Source organism: Delphinapterus leucas, chromosome 7 (assembly GCF_059928025.1).
Source record: "Delphinapterus leucas isolate spDelLeu-1000000601 "Yukka" chromosome 7, BTC_Dleu_Yukka2, whole genome shotgun sequence".
NCBI lineage: Eukaryota > Metazoa > Chordata > Mammalia > Artiodactyla > Monodontidae > Delphinapterus > Delphinapterus leucas.
Genome location: NC_143135.1, coordinates 90,411,805 through 90,429,729, shown reverse-complemented (window position 1 = coordinate 90,429,729; position 17,925 = coordinate 90,411,805). Strand labels below are relative to the sequence as shown.

Below are 17,925 nucleotides of genomic sequence, written 5' to 3'. Positions count from 1 at the left end.
TCCTGCTGCAGAAACAGTAGTCTGGTTGGGCATGGAGAATGGGTGGGGTGGGGGAGACAGGGTGCTGAGAGTCCCCATCAGATGCTCCCGGCCCTACCCAGAGAGGGACTAAAGAGGTGGGAGGAGGGGCAGAGAGGAACAGGCAGGATCCTGGGGGAGGGGAGTGTGTCTCCGAGTCTCCAGGCCCCTGACTGTGCATGGCGCAATGCTTTATGCCCAGCAAGCTCAAGAGATGCTGACTGAGCAAATGAATGGCGGGATCAGCCCCTGCTGCCTGATCAGTACATACGTGCAGGTCTCCCTCTGTGTGCTCCAAATGGGAAAAGGTACCAGCGGGCTTTGCCCAGTGCAGCATCAGTATGACATAGTGCTTCACTACCGTGGAACTGGAAGACTTGTTGCATGGTGGCATTCCATGTCACCCCACATGGAATTAGGCATTTTGTTTTCTCTAAGGGGCTCCGGAGTGGTGGTGCTGGGTTGGACATCATCTGTGCTCCTCTGCTGAGAGCTGGCGGAGCAGATGTGTCAGAGGGATGAGGGTGTAGAGGTGGGCAGACCTTTCTCCGGCGTCCCCTCTGACCCATTGCGGCTGGTGGGCCCTCCTCCCTGATTTGGACATGGTACCATGTTCAAATCGAATGGCATAAGTTGCTGGATTTCAAATCCATTTGGGTAGCAAAGCACCTGGAAGTCGTGGGGCTTTGTGTGGAATGCCTTGAAATACTGATCATTTAGTTCCATTGTGTGAAGGAGGAACACTTTTGTTAGCAGGAAAGCCAACTATATTATATGTGCGTTATGTTTCAATCACAACTGAAACACAGGCTGTCAGGCTCATCAATGCCCACTGCCTCTGAGCCCCTCTGCTTGCTTTTCTCAGTGAGCAGGCATCACCGAGCCTCCAAGAGCGCAGTGCAGAAATCCGGAGTTATCCTCGTCTCCTTTCTCTCCCTGCCTGCCCCCTCCCCTCTCCCACCCCACACCTATCCAATGACCAAATTCCATGAAATTGACTTCCAAGTTAGCTAGTGACTCTGAACACGCCTCTCCATGCTCATTCCCATGCCTTCGTTCAGACAATCACCATCTCACCTGAATTACAGTCACAACCTCACTTACCGCTAACATCCCCTCTGCACTGCACAGCCAGCGACCTGTGCAAAGCAGCAATCCAATGGAGTCATTCCTCTGCACCCAGGCTTTCAGGGGCTCCAAGCTTACAAGACCCATTCTGGCCCAAGAACAGCCCTCCAGTTTAATTTTCCCCAGCTTCATCATCATGCCCTACATTTTTAGCCAAACAGAGTTATTTGCTGTTTGGGACCATGTTGTGTTCTCTCTGGCTGGAACATCTCCCCTGCCCTCAGTTGCCCGGTTAACTCCTTCTACCTCATCTCTGATGACGCCTCCTTCAGGAAGTGTTTCCCCCCTGAGACGCCCATTCCTCAGGGCTCTCAGTGCACAAATGCAGAACCTCATCAGCTCTTCCTTGGGTTCCTGCAGCTGGTCCTGCCACCCCACTGAGTGCCACCCTTCCGTTCTCTACGCAGCAGACTCTTCTCTCTGAAAGGCAAATCTGATCGTGTGGCTCCTGCTGCCCTTAGGGTCAAGTCTAAACTCCTAGAGTGAATTACAAGGCCCTCTGTGGTGGAGCCTGTTGCAGCCTCCAGTTCAGCCCATCCCAAGCCCTCTGTGCTCCAGCTGTCCCAAATCTCCCGCCAGCCCTCCAACATGGCACCTACTCTCCAGCTCTGAAATTTGCTTACCTGCTTCCTATATGTGGACCCTTCCCCTGGCTCCCAACTCTTTACCTGACTGCATCCTGTAGGTGTCAGTTGGACATCACTTCCTCAGGAAAGCCTTCTCTGAATCCCTAAACTAGGTTGTGTCTCTCTCCCCATTCCGTTTCCTAGCGCCTACCACCCATAGATTTAATTGCTTGGTTAATTGGCTATTGTTCCTTTTATTTATTTTTATTTTTTTATTTTTTTGCGGTACGCAGCCCTCTCACTGTTGTGGCCTCTCCTGCTGCGGAGCACAGGCTCCGGATGCGCAGGCTCAGCGGCCATGGCTCACGGGCCCAGCCGCTCCGCGGCATGTGGGATCCTCCCAAACCGGGGCACGAACCCATGTCCCCTGCATCGGCAGGCGGACTCTCAACCACTGCACCACCAGGGAAGCCCCTATTGTTCCTTTTAGAATGTGAGCTGGAGAACTATGTATATTTTGTTCCTGACTATGTTTCTAGCGTTATACAGAACAATGTTCAATAAACATTTATAGAATTAAGAATGAATGAATGCATATCTCTAGTCTTCCCACTAGAAGCTGAACTCCTCACTAACAAGTGTGGGGCATGGGATGCACTTAATTTTTTGTTGAATAAATGGGTGAATGAATGATCAGCTCTTTTGAAGATCATCTATTTTATTATAGTTAAAAAATTGTACTTTCTCATTTGTTTTACCATCTGCAAGAACTTGCTAGCAGAAGAGTGGCAGCAGGCCCCAATGTTTTAAAAAGATTTGGGGATGCAAACCTTAAATCCTGAGGCTGGAGAATTCTCTTTTAACCTCCCGTGGTACGTTTTAGCCCCGGAGCCCTCTGTGGGTGGCAGCATGCTTTGGGAGGCCCTCCTGCTTACGCCCTGTGTCCGTTTCTCCTGGCCAGAGCCTGGCTACCCAGTGGCCCCGCTGCTCCCATGGATCCGCTGAACCTGTCCTGGTACGATGACGATCTGGAGAGCCGGAACTGGAGCCGGCCCTTCAACGGGTCTGAAGGGAAAGCCGACAGGCCCCACTACAACTACTATGCCATGCTGCTAACTCTGCTCATTTTCGTCATCGTCTTCGGCAACGTGCTGGTGTGCATGGCCGTGTCCCGCGAGAAGGCGCTGCAGACCACCACCAACTACCTGATCGTCAGCCTCGCTGTGGCCGACCTCCTGGTGGCCACGCTCGTCATGCCCTGGGTGGTCTACCTGGAGGTAGGTCTGGGCCCTGCTGTGCTCGGGCGCCTTCCCCGGGAGGGTCCAGGCTCCTCACTGGCTCCCTCCAAGAGTGCGCCTTCTCCTCCACTCCGGGCTCAGTCTTACAAAATGGGTAGATCGTCTCCTTAACAATCCCGACTACCCGTTGTAAGGTGCTTAGTAAGTGCCAGGCCTCGCGTTAGTCCTTCACATACAGCATCTCCCCACCGAGCCCTCACAGCATCTTCTGGATGGTGAGCCAGATGGTCAGAGAAATTAGGTGACTTCTCCAGCCTCACACAGCGGCTGGAATTCGGGCCCCAGAGTTGGTTCATTAGGTCGTGTTGAGAACGGGAGTCATCGACAAGGATCCCTGAGGATGGCGGAGGCTCGTGCTCCCGGGCCTGAAATCTTCACCCTTCTCTCCCCGCTTCGGAATGCGGGCTGTTGCTCCACGCTCTCCTCCCTGCCCTCCCCACTCCTCTGTGTGTCCTAGGCTGTGTCTGGGACCTCCAGCTCAAGGCCGCTGTGAACTGTGCTGTACCCCCTTTCCTGGGAAAGGACCACATGGTGACGCATTGCTCGGCCGGGAACAGAGCCCAGCCCTGAGCCCGGAATAGTGAGTAGGCAGCCCCTGCTGTGGGCCAGGTGCTGCCAGGCATTCCACGGACACATACTCAGCAAATACTCGTGCTGATTCTGACTCGATATCATTCTTCTCACTTTAAGGAAGAGGAAACAGAAGCTTTGAGAAGTTGCCTGCCTTTACCTGGATCACACAGCAAAGGGGGAAATCACTGAGAAGTCCTGAAGTGGGGACCCACCTCCAGGAGGACACTTTCCAGAGCTGGCAGGCAGATGAGGGAGGGCCTGGGGGATCTGGGTGGGCACAGGCTGGATCCCGCCACTTTCTCTGCCCTGGGTTCTGGGGGTGGAGTCTGGATTCAAGGGAAGTTGACCAGGCATTCAGGAAAAAGCCAACGCCAAGGTCGCTAAGATCTCTGAGCTGTTACCTCCCCGCCCCGGACGAGAGGGGAATTTACCTGTGCCGTAGAGACAAGCCCCTGCCCGGGAGGGAAGGCTTCCACCTTTCAAAGAAAACATGAAACCTTTGTAGGTTTGAGCAGAGGAGACATCTAGCAGAAGAAGCAGAGGTGGGGAGGAGAGACTGGTCTTACGGTCTCCACGTCCCCAGGGGCTCCTGTTGTCACTACCACACGGACCCACATGGAGCTCTGGGCCATCACTCCCTTGGTTTCCTTTAGCATGGCTCAGACAGGCTGGAACTTTCAAAATGACCGGAATGTTAAGAGACAACCAACAAGAAACAGACAATAGATACAATACAACCTAAAAGCATACAGGCGCCACCTGCCAGCCGCCCAATTATTCCATGACTGCACGTTTGTGGAGACCCCTAGACTCTGTCCATCCCACATCCTGTCTGAGGGCCTCTCCCTGAGGAACCCCTTCTTGATTCTTACACTTGTTCCCCGCCTGCTCCCCTGAAAAGGAGGTTCCCAGGCCGCAGACCATCAGGTAAAAAATGATGGGTATCTGGCCAAGCAAATAACCTCTCTGCGCCTGGTTTCCTCATCTAGAAATGAAGATAATCGCAATGCTTATGTCATAGCATTGCTTGAGAATCACATGCGTTAATATATGAGAAGTGCTTAGAATGGCAGCAGGCATATAGTAAGCACCATGTAAAAGTAGTCATGACAACGGTGATAAAGATGCTGATAGGTAGCCACACCTCTGCACATTGAAGGACCCTCGCCATGCCCAGGCAAAGAGTTGCCCTCTTCCAGAGGGAGGCTTGCTCTGCCCAGGACTCTGGGTGTGGGATCTGGGGCTTCCAGACCCACCACCCCTACCCAGAGCCTCTAAGGGAGAGCCACATCTGTGCTTTAGGGCTCCTAGGAATCTATAGGTTCTCGACACACATATTTTAAACATACCTGTTCACATTATTTTAAAGGTGAAGCTCAGTGATTCAGGGGAGGGTGAAGAATGGCATCTCAGAGGGCAGTGCTCAAACTCTCCCATCAAACAAGAGCTGGACAGTGGGCCCTGCGACATTGTCTCGGGTACTTATTGTCCCTAGAGAATGTCTCAAGTGGAGTCTCACCCTATCCTAACATCCTGTTAAAGTATCCTCCCAACCATACCCTCTCCAGAGACAATCTCGTTGTCCAGAATTTTCCATCCTGTTCCATTTCCAGGGATGTTAAATGCCTCTGATAGCCTGCCATGATGGCATCCGGCTAGGTGGGGCTGGATGTGCATCATTTATTCTGCTCAGTGTATGGGAAGCACGCTGGTTTTGGAGTGAGAGAACCGGGTTCGATTCCTGACGCTGCCACTTTCCACCTGGAGACACTGAGAGAAGAGAGCCAGGGCCTGCTTGTCTGCATAGGCCATTTTGGCCTCACAAGCCTTTGAGGGGAGGCTTTGCCTCGTGAATTTTCCAGAAAAGCAGATGCGATTGAGAAAGCGGGCAGACTCAGAACCCCGTTCTTGACTCACTCAGTCAACAGGTATGAGCACGTCTGCGTCCTGCCCCATTCCTAGGGCTGGGCTCCAAGGCCTTGGCAGGGCCATTATAGTGCAGCCCGATGGAGATGACAAGGGAGCAGCTTCCACAGGAGATGTGGGAGCACAACGGGGCAGGGAGCACAGGACCAGGCCTGGAGGCGTTGGGGAAGGCTCGCAGGCAGAAGTGATGCTTTCAGAAGAATTAGCCAGGAGAGGAGCAAAGGCACTAGCACTCCAGGCAGAGGAAAAAGTGTGCAAAGCCCCAGAGTGGGGTGTAGGGGCAGGGGCGTAGCTGGCTGGAGGTTTCGAGGGGCGGTGGCCTCCGAGGTTTGCTGTCACATTCCATAGAAATGAGTGTAAAGGGTTTGGAACCGTGCCTGACACATGTGTACAAGTTATTGTTAGGATTTAGCCAAGGCAGCTTGAGGCCCATCCCACCGGTCTCATCCCGTGCAAGAATATTGAGGAATGTTGTCCAAAGGTGCGGAGGAAACAGCCCTGAAGTGGGACTAGTATACCTGGGGGATGGTACTCCCTTTGTTACTAAATGATCAGGTGATCTTGGGCAAGTCCTTTTTCTCCCTGACCCCGTTAGTCTGCCCTTGCAGTTACAATCTCTCCTTTCCCACTTTGTGTTTATCTAGTACTTTTTACATAATCATCTCCTCTTTTGACAAGCTAGATTGTCCCTTCCAAGGCGGCTCAGGAGAGACCATACATAGGAGGTGCTGCCCAAAGAGCTTGCTTCAAATTCCAGCCCTGCTGCGTGCTAGCTGGGCGTACTCCTGAGTTTCATTCCCTCATCCAAGAATGGGCATAAGCGATCCCCTCTTGTCCAAGCTTTAAGCACAATAAATGAGATGAAGTATGTGCCCACAGGAGACGCTCTGTAAACAGCGGCTATCAACACGCTTTCTTGAGCCTTTGATCCAGAAGCCCCTAACTGCATTCTCGAGCAGCTGCTCCTGGAACCTCGGAGGAAGCCCCGCCTTCTTCTGTCCTCCAGGAAGGCTTTTGGCGGGCAGGAATTGAGAGCTCCCTGAAGGCTGTGTCAGGGTTGTTCACCACTGTGCCCCAGAGTCTAGGACAGAGCCAGACGCATAGTAAGTTGTCCAATAAGTGTCTGTAGAAGAGAAGGCAGGGAGGACGGAAGGAAGCAGGGAGGATGGAGAAGATGGCCCTGATATCTCAGACCTAGATCCCCAGGGGAATGACAGCAGTTCGGAAATACTAGTCCTAGGAGGGCGCCAACGTGGAGCACAGACCATGTGGGCCTGGGACCCTCTCAGTAGTGTCTTAAAGGTAGACTCTGTTGATGCCAGGGAAGCCCCTTCTATCCCCGTCCACCTGTGCCCGCCTCCCTGGCCCCCGGATATCCAGCTCACCTGGCCAGCGTGGCGACACGAGAGGTCTCCTGTCTTTTGGGAAAAGCTGCAGTTTCCTCCAAGCAGCTCCCGTCACCGTGCTTAAATGCCAGCAATTGGTTTTATGCCTGAGAGCAGCTAAGAGGCCCGTGCTGAGAGTAAGCACTATAATTAGCCCTGCTGCCCTGCTGTGCCCCACAGAGTGGGTCCTGCTCTGCCCCCGTCACTGGGAGGGGCTTTCCTGCTCCCCTTTTCTCTGATAGGTAGTAGTGCAAGTCGTATCTCTCTGTCCTGACTCTGTCCTCAGGGATGGGGCCTGCTCCAACCTTCCACGGCCGCCAGGGCCAGCCTGCTGTGTGAGTGTGTGTGCCTGTGTGTGTAAATGGGAGGTGTCGGGGTGTGGGTGTGCATGGGGGGTAGGAATGTGTCTGTCGGGGGGGAAGAGGGGTGCAAAACGCTCTTGCCGAGAGCTGGGCTCCTCATTTTACACTGAAGCAGGGATGTGTCATTACACACCTTCCCAGCCCGCCCTGCTCTTCTGAAAGCGTTAGTCCAGGCTTGCCTTCTTTTACTCTCTAAGTGTAACAAGGAGCAGAAACGTCTTCATTGCTTCATAGTCACTGTCTTCACCACTGTTCTTAACAGGCACTTACTGGGTCCCAACTCTGTGCCATACACCAAGGAGCAGCCCGGCTCCCCTAGAAACCTGGGCCAGGGCAGGGCAGAAGCTGAGCTGAAAGGCCTTAGGCGAGTCACTGCACTTTTCTGAGGCTCGCTTTCCTCACTGGTAACATGAGGATCACAGGGTGTTCACACAAACGTTTTACAGGTGAGGGTTCAAAGCTGAGGCACTTGAGTAAGTTGGTCATCTTTCTTCTAGCAAAGTTCTTGGCACAAAGTGGCCTTATGTGCCTAGGAGGAGAAGGGGCCGGGGCAAGGGCCTCAGACACCTGTGGGTACAGCTCCCCATGGCTGCCCCTCTCCTCCCTCGGCCAGAGCCCCACGAGACCCCCCACTGAGCCCATGGCCCGATCTGCCCCGGGACACCGAGCTACAGTGCCTGAGTCAATCTCCTCTCCTGTCCGCCCATTATGTTGCTTTGTCCTAGGTGGTGGGCGAGTGGAAATTCAGCAGGATCCACTGTGATATCTTTGTCACTCTGGATGTCATGATGTGCACAGCAAGCATCCTGAACCTGTGTGCCATCAGCATCGACAGGTGAGCCCAGCCAGGGTGGGGGAGGTGACCTAGACCGTTCACCTCTTGGGCTGCCCCACCTCTTCTGCAGGGTCAGGCTCTGTCCATGATGCTATACGGCTGGCTGTGTGCCTGTGAGTCCACGTGTCTGTGTGTGCATGTGTGCATGTACGCGTGCACGCGTGAGTGTGTGCACGTGTGTGGGAGAGGACAGACCCCCTAAAGGGAGACTGTCTATGGGCAGTGATGCTACAAAGAATACCCAGACAGGGACGGGCATAGAGGAGAAAGCCCCTGACCTGACTGAAGCCCTATAGCCCTATCATTTCTTACTTACGTGACCGCGGGCAGATTGCAGATGTTATCAGAACCCTAGTTTCACTGTCTACAAACCAAGCATGATGGCACCTGCCCACGTGCGGGTCTCGTATCTGGTTGTGCATTTTGCGTCCAGCACAGGGCACAAGGCCAAGGGGGCCCAGGTTCTGCCCACCTGGCTAAGCTCTACCCCCAGAGCCTTTTACTAATTTGCACACATGGGCCACATGGACTCCCAGAGGCCCTGGCTCTACACCCTTTGCTGGATTCTTGGAAGATGAATGGAACTAATGTCGCAGAAGTGCTGGGTAGGGCGATGTGTGACATCACAAACAATTACCATTGTTATGATTTTTTGCTGAATGAGACCTAACCCTTGCTCTGAGGGTCCTGGCTACCAATCCATCAACAAACACTTCTACCCGCCACGGGCCCAGCACAGGTGCAGGGGGTACAGTTTCAAAGGTGCAAAGACCCAGGCCATGGCCCCTCGAAAAGCCTAAAATCCAAGCAGGGAGACTGGAGTGGAAGATACGGTCCAAGATTGAATGGTAGCCGGTCAGTCATCCAACACTTGATTGGCAGTCACCAACTGTCCTTGCTGTCTGAGTTGGGGGCGGGAGAGGGTTGATTTAGAGTAAACAGGAGGTGGACCAACTTTCCATCCTCCCAAAGTGGCGTGTCTCTGTTGTGCCAATGTTGTGGACTGAGTGGTCCCTGGGCCTGCACCCCAGACTCAAGGTTCCCACCCTGTGCCCTCACAGGTACACAGCTGTGGCCATGCCCATGCTCTACAACACGCGCTATAGCTCCAAGCGCCGAGTCACCGTCATGATCACCATCGTCTGGGTCCTGTCCTTCACCATCTCCTGCCCGCTGCTCTTCGGACTCAACAACACAGGTGAGTCCTGCCTCTGGTTGCCTGGGGCTCAGCTGGCCCCAGCCCTGGCCCTGTGCAGGACCTTGAGGGAGCTAAACCCTGGTGCGGACACGGGTGGTGACCCATCAGGAGCCTGTTCGCCACCTCGGACTGAGGCCAGGCTGAGCCTCCTGGGTCAAGCCCGACTCCAAGTCGTACTTGGTAAAGTCAGAGAGGAACAATGGCCTGGGGCACAAGGGAGCTGGGTGAGGAGTGGGGATAATGCTTCCGGAGGATGCCTGGCCATTTTCAACTTCGAATTGAAGCAGACCAGACAGCCTTGCAAAATGCACGTGTGTGCCAGTCTGTGTGCGTGCACACAGGGTAGGAGGCTGCTGGGCCTCCATCACCCCTGATAATAGTGTTTGTATAATGAAGCTGCAGCCTCCGGGCCGGCCAATCCCAGGCCAGGCCTGAGCCACCTGGAGCAGGAAAGGTAGAAACAAGTAGGAGGCTAGCTCACTGTGACTGTGTCCTGTGCAAGGCAGTCAGGAGCGCCTCCGACAGAAGAGGCACAGCGACCGTCAGGGAGATAGATGACACCGGTGTGCCTCCAGAGACCATCACCGGACAGGACACAAGGAAGCCTTGAAAGCATGCGGTTCAAGATCTAAGTGTCATGGGAATTCCAAGAAGCAGGAATAGGGCTAAACGTGCTTGGATTAATCTGGAAAGGCCCTGGGAGAGAGGATAGACATCTGCTAGATCTGGAAGGGAACTTGGAAAGACATTGGAACACAGGTGAGTTCAGCAAAGAGGACCAAGTCATCTTGTCCCTAAAATTAAAAGGTGTCAGACCTCCCGCCAATACACAGGAAAGGCTACAATAATAGGTTACTCTGCTTCTATCATTTTCTTCCGTCATTTTGTCCCCAAAACCGTGGCGCCACTCGTGTGCTCATGGATGACAAAACTAATGATGAAGTAACGAGGGGCTATTAATGGAAACACTTGGAAACAGTCATCACAGCTTGGCTTTTTGCTCATGGTTGTTTTTAATACTCTGATTTATGCTGCACATTTACTTACATCTAACGTTTCCAGGCCGCCTTAGGCATCTAGTCATGTTCTCGGTAACTGGGAAGGCACTGTGGCCCGGGGGGCCTGCTGACACACCCACCTGGGGCTCTCCTCCCCCCCAGACCAGAACGAATGCATCATCGCCAACCCCGCCTTCGTGGTCTACTCCTCCATCGTCTCCTTCTACGTGCCCTTCCTCGTCACCCTGCTGGTCTACATCAAGATCTACATCGTCCTCCGCAGGCGGCGCAAGCGGGTCAACACTAAGCGCAGCAGCCGGGCTTTCAGGGCCAACCTGAAGGCCCCGCTCAAGGTCCCGAGATCCCCTCCCCCGATGTCCCTGCCTAACCGTGACCCAGGGGTGCATGGGGTCCAGGCTGGAGGAGCTCCGAGGAGCTGGGCGCGGGCAGATTTCGAAGGCTGGGACCTTAGTGGGTGACTTGAATCTCCAGGGGTCGGAGGTGGGGAGCGGGTGGAGACCACCTGGGAGGAGAGGACTCTGCATGGAGACCACTGTCTGAACCCAGCAGCTCCTGGAACTCCACGGCTTTGCTGTCCTCCCTTTCTCCTTTCCTCACTCTGGCCCTTCTGTCTCCCTTTCTGCCCCTCTGAGGCCTCCATCCCATCTCCTTTATCTCCCATGCTCTGTCCTCTTCTGTTCAAACCCCCTTCTACCTCACCTGCTCCCGCCTACTTCCCTCCTCTGCCTCCCTTTCTTTTCCATACTTGTGTCTTGTGACTTCCCTCCGCTCAGCCCTCCCTGAGGAAGACGGTATGTGGGCACAGAAGGAACAAGTGCTTTGGGCTTAGACACATCAGGTTCAAATCCTGGCACCGCCACTTTTTTGCTGAGTGACCTTGGGCAAGTTGCTTAACTTCTCTGAGCCTGTTTCCTCATCTGTTAAACGTGAATCAAAATACAGATCTCACAGGGTGGTCTTGAGGATTCGGTGTGAGAGGGATTGAGCATGCCTGCTAGGGTGCCAGACCCTTAGCAGGTGCCACACAAAAGTCAGGGCCCTGCTGTCCCTCATTCTGCCCACCTCTTCCCATCACAGTACCGAGCCTCACCCTTGCCTCGATTGCCTCCTCAGGCCCCCAGCCTCCTAATCTCTGCCCTCCTCTGAGCTCCTGTGCCCAGTCTGACTATCCTGCATTGGGATTCTGCCCCCAGCCCCCTCCCCGTCATGACCCATGTGCTGGCTCACTCCACAGGGCAACTGCACTCACCCCGAGGACATGAAGCTCTGCACCGTTGTCATGAAGTCTAATGGGAGTTTCCCTGTGAACAGGCGGAGAGTGGTAAGTGTCCAGTTCAGGGACCTGGAGCCTGGTCTCTGCCTCTAGGGAAATGCACCTGCCATGATTCTCGAAGACCTCACCAGCTGCTCAAAGGGATAAGCACCTCTCAGGATCCCCCGCTTTGTTTCAGCCGAGGCCAGGCTTACCACACACACTCGTAAGCAGGCAAGGAGCAAGACAGCTCAATTCTGCAAGGCACAGAGAGGGACCCCTAGCACAAGGAAATAGTTGGGAGAAAGGACTTGGCCGTATAACAATAACAATAATAATAATGGCTATGACCATTAACTGAGCACCTACCATCTTTCTAGTATCTCATCAAATCCTCACGGCGACCCTGAGAGGTTAAGTCTTCTTGATCTTATGGATCTTCATTTTATAGAAGAGAAAGAGAGGCTCAGAGAGGTTAGGTAACTCACCCAGGCCAAACAGTGAGTGAGAGAGTGAATAGCTGAGTCCAGACCTAAGTGACTCTCTGAAATCCACGCCCGTGTTCTTTCTAGTTGCATACGCTGCCTTACAGACAGGCAGGTTCTGGGGCTGGAGGCTGGGTGCTGGGGGAGGAGGGAGCAGAGCGGGCATGGGGCTCACAGTAAAGTGCAACCTGTAAGTAGAGCCCAGAGATGCAGAATCCCAGCAGACCCCAGGGTCTGCTCAGTGACAGGAGCACCAGGGTCCAAGCAGCAGATGTCCCATCCCCTGGGGGTGAGAAGAGGATGGGCCAGGGAACCCACAGAGAACTGCACACCAAGTCCAGGTCAGGTGTTCTCAGGAAGCAGGGCCCCTGCTCTTCCCTTGAACATTCACTGTTCACCTGCAAGGGCAGGGCTCCAAGCAACCGTTTGAGATACAGGGGCCGAGACAGGCACTCAGGATCGGGGCACCTGGGCACGCAGTGAGGCTGCGTTTCAGAAGCTCAGGCTGAGACCCTAAGTCCTGGAATAAGAGAGCATGAGGAAGGACCTGAGGCCAGGGGCCTCAAGATCAGCCCAGCGAGGAAGATGTGGGGACCCAGGGGTCCACCCTTCGGCCCCCGCGTCAGTCTACCAGGAGAAATGGAGCTCACCTGTGAGTGCTGGTACAGGGACCTCGGGTCAGCCTGACAGCCCCTGTTTCAGCCCGGCAGGAAGAACAGGGTTGCCCTCATGCAGTTAGAACATGAGGTCCTGGAGGCAGGCACTTGGCGCCAATCGGTAACTTACTCCCGGCAGCCGGCTGGCGCCTGGCACTTAGCTGGCACTCAGTGAGTGTTGCTCAGTTCCTAAAAGAGAAGTGCCAGGTACAAAGCCCCCATAGAATGGTGGTGGGGTCGCTGAGGCTGCCTGGGGATTGCTCTGAGAAGGGAGCCAGGGCTGACCTGGCAGGTGGGGACTGCCTTGGGCCCTGGGTCCTGCCCCCAGACAGTCCCTGCCTCCCAAAATGATCATCCCCCTTGCCTCGCTGGCAGAGTGACCCTGTGGTGCTTGTAGGAGTCTCCGTAGGGGGATAATGAAGGTCCGGGTGGGGCTGGGTGAGGCCAGGTGAGGCCAGAGGGGCCGGGTGAGGCTGGGTGGCTATGGCTGAGAACTTGCCTGGCTCTACCCAGAGCTCTCTGCCTCTGTGCAGGAGGCTGCCCGCCGAGCCCAGGAACTGGAAATGGAGATGCTCTCCAGCACCAGCCCACCCGAGAGGACCCGGTACAGCCCCATCGCGCCCAGCCACCACCAGCTGACCCTCCCCAACGCATCCCACCACGGCCTCCACAGCACACCTGACAGCCCTGCCAAACCAGAGAAGAACGGACATGCCAAAGACCACACCAGGATTGCCAAGTTCTTTGAGATCCAGACCATGCCCAATGGCAAAACCCGGACCTCTCTCAAGACCATAAGCCGCAGGAAGCTCTCCCAGCAGAAGGAGAAGAAAGCCACCCAGATGCTCGCCATTGTTCTCGGTGAGTCGGCCCTAGCTGCTGGACACAGCCCGCCTCTGCCCAGCCTTGGCTGAGAAATGGACCCATCACTGTGGGTCCCATTACTTACCATCGCTCCCTAATCACGGCTGGTAGGTCACAGGACTGGCACTTTTCAGGCACAGGTCAAGCCCACTGACATATCTGACTAGGTAGATTCTATAATTATGCTCATTTTAAAGATGTGGAAACTGAGGTTCAGAGAGCTTTTGTCACTTGATCAAAGAGGACACATGATTTAAACTCAGGCAGTCCCACTTCAGAATCTGAACTTGACCAGTTTACCATAATGACCCCCAGAACCTCGTGACCCTGGGTAGGTCACTTCTCTCTCTCATCTCCCCGTCAGTAGAGGGTAGGTTACTTTTCAGGGTTGTGGTCATCAAACGATACACGGTGTTGAAAGCGTTTTACAAACTACAAAGCCACACACACAAGCGTTGCTAATATTGCTATTGTCGAGGAATCAGGAAATTCACTTGCCTCCACCAAGACCCGGTGGGACCAAAGCTGTGAACGATAAACGGGGCTGTGAGGGGGCCCCCGATCTAAATGAGGGTGAGTGAGACAAGGCTTTAGAATAAATTCTCGGTCAAGAATCCAGGGCTGGACTGATATGGGTGACGGGGACAGGATGGAGGGACTGATGTGTCTCTGCCTTCCAGGCAGCACCCAGGGGAGTTGTGATGCCCACCCACACCCACCATCCCTTTGGCCTCCCAACAGTCTTATGACATGAGAAGGACAGGTGTCACTATTCTGGTTTTACAAATGAGAGCTCGTGGTCATAGCAGGTTAGGGGACCAACCCGTGATCACGCGGCTGGGAGAGGCAGAGCGGGCTCTGGCCAGGGCCTCTGCTCCAGTCCTGGGGGTCTCTGCTTTGCGGCCCCGCCCTTCCCAGGCACTGCTCCATCCCCGGGGAATTCCCGTGTGCCCGTGTGGCATTCTGTGCAGACGGTGCCTCCCCACGGAGCGTCCCACCGAACCGGAGGTCCTGAGTTAGGCAGGCAGAGAGGTGGGCAGGAGGTCGGACTCGTGACAGCCTTGTGTCACCAGGCGGGGATTAGCAAGGGGTGTCCACCAAGGGCTGGGGAAGCTGGGGGAAAGCGTAGCAAGCGCCTGGCCACTTGGGGACCTTGATAGACTGGAGTTCAGATCTCAGCTTTGCCACCAAGAGTGGAGTGGCCTTGCGCACATCACAGAGCTGTCCCGAGCCTCGGTTTCCGCCTTCCTCGTGGGGATGCCAAGAGGACTAAGTGGCTGTGCATCCAGCTCTCCCTCTGGCCCCAACCGCGCGTTCCCCACGGCAGTGAACAGACTCTCCACTCCCAGCTTCTGCGGAAGGTCGTCTCAAAGGCGACGAGGAAGTAGAGTAGATACAGCCATTTCTACCAGCTGACCTGTGTCAGGATGTTAAGTGTTCGGATTTGTTTTCAAGCCCTTTATCCTCCCTTATGAGGTGGGTATCGTTATATACACTGCACAGGCAGGAAAACAAGGCCGAGGGAGGTGAGATGACTGCAAACTGGGGTCAGAGGCAGGTCCAGCATCCAAGACCGCGGCTCCCCCTGCGGTGCTCTTGCAGCCTTGGTGCCTGGGCGGGGCCTGAAGCCCGCGATCCGGGTCCTCCCCCTCTGCCCCACCCGGCGCAGCCCGGCCCCGGGCACCCCTGACTGCCGCCCTCTCCCCCAGGCGTGTTCATCGTCTGCTGGCTGCCCTTCTTCATCACCCACATCCTGAACATACACTGTGACTGCGACATCCCACCCGTCCTGTACAGCGCCTTCACGTGGCTGGGCTACGTCAACAGCGCCGTGAACCCCATCATCTACACCACCTTCAACACTGAGTTCCGCAAGGCCTTCCTGAAGATCCTACACTGCTGACCCAGCTGCCCACCTGCACAGCAGCCTGCTTCCCAACTCCCTGCCCAGCGGCCCTGCCTCGGGCCCTGGGAGCCGTGGGCAGGGGGACACAGGGCAGACTCGGCCTTCTCCTTGCCCGCAGGCCCTGCGGCGTTAGCTTGGCTCCACGGCCCTCACTGACCGCACACCCTCGCTCTACCAGGGCAGTGCTAGAGAGCCAGGCACGGTGCCAGCCCTCGGGCCGGACCCCTGGCTCAGAGGCAGCTCACGGAGCCCCCTCCCACTTCCAGACCCCCTCTCCTTGGCACCAAAGACACAGCCGCCTTCTCTGGGGCCCTGGGGTTGCTGGGCCAGTGTCAAAGCTCAGAGGCCGTGCTGGCCTGGTCTCACAGGCCTGTGCTGGAGCGGGCAGGGGGGAGCGATGGACAGTTCACAGCCCCCAAGGCCTACACCAGGGAAGCCAGAGCTCTTGCCAAGGCCCCAGGCAACTTCAGGCCAGGGAGACCCATGTACATACCAGGTCTGGATGGACCCCAGAGAAGCCCAAGCCCAAAACTTCACCCCTTCTCCCCCACTGAGCCTGGCAGGAGCTGCTACTTCCATCCACAGCAGTGGGTCCCGACCCCACCCAGCTCCCCGTGAGGTTTCCATACTCCAAGAGCCCAGGAGGGTCTGCGGGGAGAGGACCACCCCTATCCCAAGCCCACTCTACTGCCCCCCTGACGGACGTGGGTGCCTCTCTGTAGCACATGTTGGGCCAACCTGGGAGAGCTGGCTGGGAAGGCGGGCACATGACATGTTTGGGGCTTGGTTGGGGGTGTCTGAGGTCCTATGGGAGACTGCTCCTGACACCCTCTGCCGCAAACCACGTCCTTTTCTCTTCCTTTCGCCTCTCCACTCCCCAGTCCTCTTGTCCCCCTTTCTTTCCACTGCCTCCGCCTCAGAGGAGCCCACGGCTAAGCGGCTGCAGAACACCGTTCGGCCTGCCCTGGCCCTGCCAGAGGGAGGAGGGGAAGCTGCAGCTTGGGGGAGCCCCCAGGCCCCAAACTCTGTAACATCACTACACATGCTCCAAACTAATAAAACTTTGACAAGAGTCACATCCAGGGCCCCTCAAGCGGAGGGTGCAGTGTCACCTCCAATCTCTGCACCCGGTGTGGCCAAAGCTCCGTGTCTGTGCTGGGGGTTAGAGTTGGAGAGGCTTTCTGCAGACCCTCCAGAGAAGGTGGCCCTGGCCACCATCAGAGGGTACAGGACTTCGGGGGAAAGGAGGAGAGGAGCTGCTGCAGGAGGGCCAAGGAGAAGACGTGTGTGCCTGTGTGTTTCTCCCCTCATCCAGTCCTCTCCTCCCGAGGGACGTGAGCGCTCTCAGAGCTGCAGTTGGGTGGTCCTGATCTTCAACCACCAGCCAAGATGGAAGGGGAGAACGTTTCCAGTAGCCCACGGGTCCCCTAATTGCCAGAGCAGCAGGGTCCTACCAGAGGCAAGCCAGGCTATCCCCACTTCCCTTCTCCTCCTCTCCAGGTCCTGGCACCTCTGCAGGCCCAGTCCTTAGCCCTGCTCGTCCACCAGGGCAGAGAAGGCTCTGTGGGAAAGGTGGCCTTCGAGGTGCGGCTGTGCCCACGTCTGTGTCTGCCCCTTCCCCTGTCTCGCATCAGGACCCCCTTCCTCTGGGGCAGGGGGGGAGGCCCTGCGTAACGTGGCCTGGTGTCCTCCTGCCTCTTGGCCTCCAGACCAGTCACAGCTCCAAGCCTTCTGGGGCCACGACTTGGCACTGACCCAACAACAGAAATTTGGCTTTTTAAAAATGAAATGTAAATCAACCCAGTGAAGGAGGAATATTCTTACCACCTTGAGAATAACAGCGGTGATAACAAACAAGGTGCTGGCACCCACGGGCTCAGGCTCCGGGGAGCTGTCAGGGCATAATTTGCATGCTAAATACAATATTTTTAGCACCAAAGTTTGGAGCACTTAACTTGCCCTGAACACTTAATTATGGACTTTGATCTTCTCCCTGAACCTGAATGTAGCACGAAGCCCTGGGAGAGGCTCCTGTCCCCAGAATACCCGATTCCAGAAGGTGGGCAAAACAGGCTCCTGGTCTAGCTGGAACGGGGGGTCAATAACCCAGTGACCCCCTCCTGCGGAAGGCACCAGACCCCCAAGGGGGCTAGAACCCCCCCACCGAGACCTGTCAGCTCTGTTACCCACCCCATAGCCAAGGCGCACGTGTGCACGCGTGCACACACACACACAGATACACGCACACACACACGCACACACACGCACACACACACTCAGTCTATGAATGATCTTGACCTGGATGGGAGCTTAAAAGCTCATCATTAGAAATCTCAGGAGGTCACATAGGTTTATTAGCTGTGGGAGTTGTAAGAGATGACGAAAGGATGGAGAGAGAAGAAGAGAAGAAGGGAGGGAGGGAGGGAGGGAGGGAGGAAGGAAGGAAGGAAGGAG

At 55.6% G+C, this 17,925-nt stretch overlaps 1 protein-coding gene across 1 annotated transcript; it reads left to right on the top strand.

The window, feature by feature from the left end:
• The first annotated feature begins 2,595 nt into the window (after positions 1 to 2,595).
• DRD2 (dopamine receptor D2) lies at positions 2,596 to 16,622 on the top strand. The gene is made up of 7 exons (XM_022559127.2): positions 2,596 to 2,989; positions 7,982 to 8,091; positions 9,153 to 9,289; positions 10,450 to 10,640; positions 11,543 to 11,629; positions 13,235 to 13,562; positions 15,275 to 16,622. The coding sequence occupies exons 1-7, from the start codon at positions 2,705 to 2,707 to the stop codon at positions 15,466 to 15,468; spliced, it is 1,332 nt and encodes a 443-aa protein (XP_022414835.1). The 5' UTR covers positions 2,596 to 2,704; the 3' UTR covers positions 15,469 to 16,622.
• The last annotated feature ends 1,303 nt before the right edge of the window (positions 16,623 to 17,925 follow it).